At 39.1% G+C, this 6,138-nt stretch overlaps 1 protein-coding gene across 1 annotated transcript; it reads right to left on the bottom strand.

Annotated features, from left to right (window-relative positions):
- Positions 1–237: 237 nt before the first annotated feature.
- Positions 238–5,021, bottom strand: LOC110062332 (integrator complex subunit 14-like). Its single transcript, XM_020769199.2, has 4 exons — positions 3,911–5,021; positions 2,785–3,049; positions 2,580–2,645; positions 238–2,230 (listed from the first exon to the last, which is right to left on the bottom strand). The coding sequence occupies exons 1-4, from the start codon at positions 4,888–4,890 to the stop codon at positions 2,036–2,038; spliced, it is 1,506 nt and encodes a 501-aa protein (XP_020624858.2). The 5' UTR covers positions 4,891–5,021; the 3' UTR covers positions 238–2,035.
- Positions 5,022–6,138: the final 1,117 nt, after the last annotated feature.

The following is a 6,138-nucleotide window of genomic DNA, read 5'->3' as shown; positions in this document are numbered from 1 at the left end:
AATAATTTAGCTTTAAAACGACATCGCTGAACAATGTTAAAGGAGTCTCAGCTGAGCTTTTAGAAGTAAAAAGCCCTCAAAGTGTCCGCTTATTACAGGTTTTGTGCAACAAAATGGCTTAATGTTGGCGTCCGCGTCTGCTTAACAGAGGTTAATATGGGGTCCACTTACTACAGGTTTCAGTGTAAAAGGAAACTTAAGTTTGTGCCCTCCACAACAACACCACTGACAACACGATTGGGGAAGATGAATTTATGTTTACTTTTGAATCTCTCAAAGTGTCTAAATTTATTATGTGCCTTACTGGTGTCAGAACATTCTCTCCTAAGGGACTTAAAAAACTTTTGTGTACGTAACAAAAGTTACCCTAGAAACATGCAAAATTCTGTGTTTCAAGTTGTTTACACTACATGGAATCTTTGGTCATTTCTGGGTGGCTAAAAACATTCAAAGATGGATAATGCATTTACATTGCCTGGCAGCATGTTCCTTGCCATTGCTCTAATTTCTTCCCTGCTTTTGTGAACACTTGAAATGTGATTAATTAGACTTTCCCAGTGTAATCCAACTTGAGCTCAGTTTAGCTCCTGCAAGAGAGCTGACTGTGATTCAGGGATATGATTGCTTGTCACTCTATTACGATTGTCCTTGAATATTTGAGTGACAATCTGTCAAAGACATAGGCTTGATCTCGGTTGCTGCCTCAGGGTCTGATCCCCAAAGGTCCTCCCTGGGAAAACTTTGGGGAGTAGTGTGGGGTCCTTTTGCACACAGTGGCTGATAATATATCCAGTCTATCCAAGACAGATTGTGACAAGACTACATAGATCTCAGGCTCTTGTTCTATTTTGTCAGTATGAAATTCCTCAGCTTGAACAACTTTCAAAGAAAGTCCTGCCCAACAGCCTGACATAGTAAACTTTTCTTTAAGGCCAGTAGATTTTGTTTATCTTGCCCAATGGATATTTAACATTTTTTAACTTTTACGTACGTGTAAGGCCATTAAGAAAGACCTTCAGACTAGCGCATAATTGAAGGTTTTCGTGCAATAAGGGCGTATGTAGCATTTTGGGCCGATTTTTATTTTTTGCAGGATTGAGGTAATTTTTGGCAGACTGACTGGTTTTGAGATGAAAAGCATTGTTGCATAATTATTTTTGTTGATTTGCGCTTCGTTTTCAAGAAATAACGTATACAAAAAAACTCAGTTTCCGAGTAGCATCTTTTGGAGCGAATTGTTCGAAGGTGGATTTCAACGCAACGCAAACTTAAATGGTTACTTTTAGCAGCTTCGACAGCACAGTTTTGTTTAAATAGATGTTTTGATTTTTGAAAGAAGTAGAGAAATAGACCGGAAAAAAAAAATCGACCGACCTCGTATTGAACCAGTGTCACTACAAACTTGAATCCAGCCCGTTCGGCGCCTTATTCGATTGTGCTAATGAAGCAACAGTAAGAGAATAGCGTAATTATATGAATAATAACACTAGTGGCAAATGTCACGCTTCGGTGACTTCATCGTTTAGCAAAACAAAAGGTTTCTTTTGTTTTTCCCTTGACAAAAGATCTCCAAAAGATACCCTTGGAAAACTGAGTTTTTTGCATACGTTATTTCTTGAAAATGAAGCGCAAATCAACAAAAACAATTATGCAACGATGCTTTTCATGTCCAAACAAGTCAGTTGTGCCAAAAATTAGCTCGATCCTGCAAAAAATAAATCGACCCAAAATGCTATATACGCCCTTTTTGCGCAAAAGCCTTCAATTGTTCACACCTGGTCAATGGCAACCTGGAAAATCTGTTTTCTTTGCGCCTAATGAATCTCATTGTTCCCCAAAACAAATGAAATAAGTCATTCAAGGGAAAACCTGATAAAATGTTTCAACATTTACATGTATCTAGCATCAAAGCCCCATACAAATCATCTAACATCTTAGGCTTGCAATGCGTGCGGAGCTTAATCTGTCCTTTACAGTTATTTCATCAACACTTTTTAAGAATCCATTGTTTTGATCAACTTCAACCAAGAGGCTACTAATCTTGGATTGGAGTGATAGGCTTGTTTAAATCTACAGTTGGGGAAGCTCTAAGGCTTCCAGAAGCATGCTGTAACTGACGGGCCACCTCAGCAGTGGCCTTGTGGCACTCTTTGTCTAACATGCTTGCTAATACATCCAGCAGACCCAAGTAACTGTAACACAAGGCGGCACGTCGTAGTCTATTCAATTCCTGAAAAAATAGTCAACAATGACAAAGTTAACCAAAACCAAAATTGCCACCAGACATACCAGAGAAGGGTGTGTGTTGCAATATTCACACCACTAAGAGATCTTAAATCACAATGCTTCCTTTAAGCTTTGTCCAGTTTTTTGTCTAATAAAGACACCTTCATATTGTAGTCTAGTAACAAGTTTTGCATCACCTTGGTCCTTTCATCACTTAGTGTGGGGGAGGGGTCTAGCGGCTCTTGGAGAAAGTTCTATAGTTTGATACATATAAAGGCATCAGAAAATCGTATTGTTATTAAGCTGGGAGAAAAGTGTTGGGTTAGAAAAAACTCATGTTCAATGTCACCAACCTTGTAAAACTGCCCTTGTTTATCTGGAAGCCTCTTAGCATATCGCAACAGCTTTTGAACATCAGACTAAAATCAGAATCAGACCAGAAGTCAATACATGTGAGAGACATGATGTACATGCCACAAGTCAATATTTTTATGATAAAAAAACTAGCAATTTCAGAATTCTTTACCAAACCTTCACTGTCAAATAATAGGTAATTACCTGCAACCCACTGGGTTTGATCCAAACAACACTGGCTTGTGAATTATAGCTTCTCCTCTGACTTGGCATCACTGGAAAAGGTGTAGTCTCACCCTCATCATTTTCTGCTGTTTGATATGGATTGATATCCAGCTCTGCTGCAGGGCCTAGTTTCTGTATGTTGCCGAGCCAGGAAATATTCTCTCCTGGGCAGAATGTGGTTAGGACAAGGTTGGATTTCTTTTTGCTGTCTGCCCAAGAATGTAACATTCCAAACCAGTCTGTGCTAGAGAAGAAATCAGCAAATGACTATCATTACAACCAAAGAACAAATAATATTTCTTCTCGGAAATGCCGTAAAACTATTAAATCTCAAGGTTGGTTTGTATGCAATGCAGATACAAGTGCAAATGCAAGTAATGTTCAATGTTCGAGCTAGAGCAAGATTCAAATGTAATGTACATATGGGGCCCACTTTGTGTTTTTTTTTTTTTTTCTAAGATGGCGGAGAGCTCATGCTTTGCTCTTCCTTTAACAAATTATAAACAATTCTTTTATGAATAATATCTTTTACGGTCGGCTGACTGTATCAAAAAGGATACTGTTATGCAACCATGAATGGTGCATGTATTTCCACTAGGGTTTCTGGCAAATGATAAGCATCTAAAATGATCCCCAAAATTCTATATTTCGGGTTGCAACTGTAATAAATGAGGTTTCAAAAGAAAGCAAATTTTAGCTGGAAATCAAAAGAACTTGCCAGCTATTGGGAACTTAAATATAATTCATCACACATAAATTCAAATAATATATAATGATACATGATACTGCTCAAACTGTGTCTGTTAGAGTTGCACCATCCCTCCATTCCTTGTCCTCCACTGAGTTGGCATAACATTGATGGAGGGCAAAATGAAAATTTACCGGTACTACCCGTCAATCAAAATAAAAGACAACATCTTCATGACAGCCGTGTTGGTGTTCCAAAACAAATGGAAATTTATGCGAGAAACTCAATTCTCAAAGGAGAAATATTTTCTGCACAGGAACAGCACTCTTTTGCCATTCATATGTGAACTTCTCAGGTCATGCAAGTTTTCAGTAAACCACCAACACTGCAGTTGGCTGTATTGTCTTATGTACTCACTCAAGTGTGACAATAGCCACCATTTTCTCTACTTTCAGACTTCCATGTAAGAGTACACAGAAGGACGGTGTTTTACCATCCTCCTCACTGTCTTTGGCAGCCTCTTTACCTCCTTCTTTATCTTTACTATCCCCTGACGATGAAGCAAGTGGTATAACCAGATGACGAGAAATGTGTGGTGGACTGCCAACATCTGCTACATCAAGAAAACCACATATAGCTAGTTCATTTGGCAGCCTTCTTGTCTTCTCTTGTCCTTTGGCCTTAGATACTTCAAGTATACTTGTTAAGTCCGGTGGTGGGGATAGTGTTATTTTGGATTGTAAATGGCCACAAGACAGAGTGCCTTCATAACTTATGTAGTGGGTTTGTGCTACGCGTGTGAACACATTCTGAACTGACTGGACAGTAAGAGGCATGTCCGGGACATAAACACTGCCTCCTACACTAGTTGAATCACACAGTCTTTGAAACAACATCAGATCTCCTCCCAGTTCATTCGCAGTCGCGATACAAACAACGTGTATTTTGCATGGAAAGGGTATAGGAAACGGGCACGGTTGATCAGAATTTTCCTTCCTTTTTCCTTCTAGAAGCTCCCTTAGCGAGCCCTGTCCTGATCCCGTGCGGCCATCAGTGACTAAAATCACTTGACATGGAACAGATGTACCCCACTCTTCGATAACATGACCAGCCACACCACTAAAACCATTTTCAAAGCTTGTTTTGTCGTACACATCAACCGTTACGCAGCCTTGTTTAAGTGCTTGGTAATCTCTGGTGAACGGTACCACGATCTCCCACAGCGAAGAAAAAGCCAGCAAGGCCGAAAATTCTAACTTGAACTTGCTAGACAAGTAGTCAAAGAAAGTATGAAGACCGCGGATCGCAAGATGGCGGCGCTCAACAAACTCATCCTCTGGTGTTTGGACACGCCGTAGCATGGAAAGTGAAACATCAAGGAGCACTACAGTTGGCATTTCGAGGTCTTTCTTCCTTAATATTAGGAAAAGCTAATAGGTATGAACACAGATGGACACAGAAAAAAACTCACAAAGGTCACAAAGTAGCTCCGCCATGTTGCTTTCCTGCTGGAGACTGGAAATGAGCTAAGCACAGTCTTCTCCTAGCAGTGTCTGTTTCAAGGAGAGGATTGGGGGAGCTGGGCTCAGGTTGATTTTTGCGAGGCAAAAATGATTGAGTTTGTAAGTGATGTTGCGTATGAAAAAAAAAAAAAAAAAAAGAAAGGAAAAGAAAAGAAAAGAAAAAAAAAAACAGTAGCAACAACTTAGTTAAATGCAACCCCCATGGCACATATTAAACTTTTTAAACACAAGTCTCGTACCAAGCATACCTGTACCAAGCAAGGTTCACCGTAGGGTAGGGTAATCATTGAACCAGTCAAAGAAGTTACTGTGGTTTTCATCAAAGGCGGAGAGTAAGTATTTCATTTATCTTCAGAAACGTTATAGAACAGTCCAGTGAGTGCATTGTAGGCGCAGTTGTGCATCAACGTTGTGGATTTGACAGAGGTATCCGGCAGCTTGAATAGACGATAATCGACTCAGCTGTCCCTGTAAGGACTTTGTAAGGCTGTCTTGTTCTAAATTCACGCAGTGTGCATCTTAAATAATCTTTAATCATTATTTATACACGGTAAAAATTCATCAGGTACAATAAATTCCAATAAAATGTTTAGGATCCTAAACCTAAAATTCTAATCCTTTTAACTTACAACAATATTCTACTTATAAACCTCATTTCCATGAATGCCGTGTGTTTAAAAATGTGCATGTCTTTTAATCGCTTTTCACGCGTCACACTTATTTTTTGCCCTCATCATGTGTAACGCATTTAGCCCTTTGCCACCCTCTTCCCTGTTATCCTGGATTCGCATTGCATACCACATGCATAAATGTTGTATGCAACACTCTCTCGCATCTTTCCTTCCATATTTTAAGTAGCCTAATTTGCTGGATGTTCAATAAAACTGCGAGTTAAAAATGTTACAGCTTGTTAGAGCTTTGTTGACTACAAATAATAGCTTTCAAATGTCTCATTTTGTCATTTCGTTTATTATTAAAATTCACAAAGGGTCGCAAAAGGCGCCCGGCAGGGAAACATTTTTTCTCAACATGTGTTGTCTCCTAAAGGTGCTTTCTTGAGGGCAAACGGAAAAACATCTACTGAAGCGAAATGCTTATTATTTATTTATTTTTTGTTTGTTT

The sequence above is a fragment of the Orbicella faveolata genome, unplaced genomic scaffold, assembly GCF_042242905.1.
Source record: "Orbicella faveolata isolate gen_17 unplaced genomic scaffold, um_ofav_v1 contig_26, whole genome shotgun sequence".
NCBI classification, from domain to species: domain Eukaryota; kingdom Metazoa; phylum Cnidaria; class Anthozoa; order Scleractinia; family Merulinidae; genus Orbicella; species Orbicella faveolata.
This window is presented reverse-complemented; position numbering and strand designations above follow the sequence as displayed.

Bases quoted from the DNA above. Each gene is read 5' to 3' on its own strand.
- LOC110062332 (XM_020769199.2), bottom strand. From the start codon at position 4,890: ATGCCAACTGTAGTGCTCCTTGATGTTTCACTTTCCATGCTACGGCGT. The intron at 2,646-2,784 runs GTAATTACCTAT...TTCTGATTTTAG, and splicing joins TCAAACCCAGTGGGTTGCAG to TCTGATGTTCAAAAGCTGTT. The intron at 2,231-2,579 runs GTTGGTGACATT...CTATTTTTTCAG, and splicing joins AACAAGGGCAGTTTTACAAG to GAATTGAATAGACTACGACG.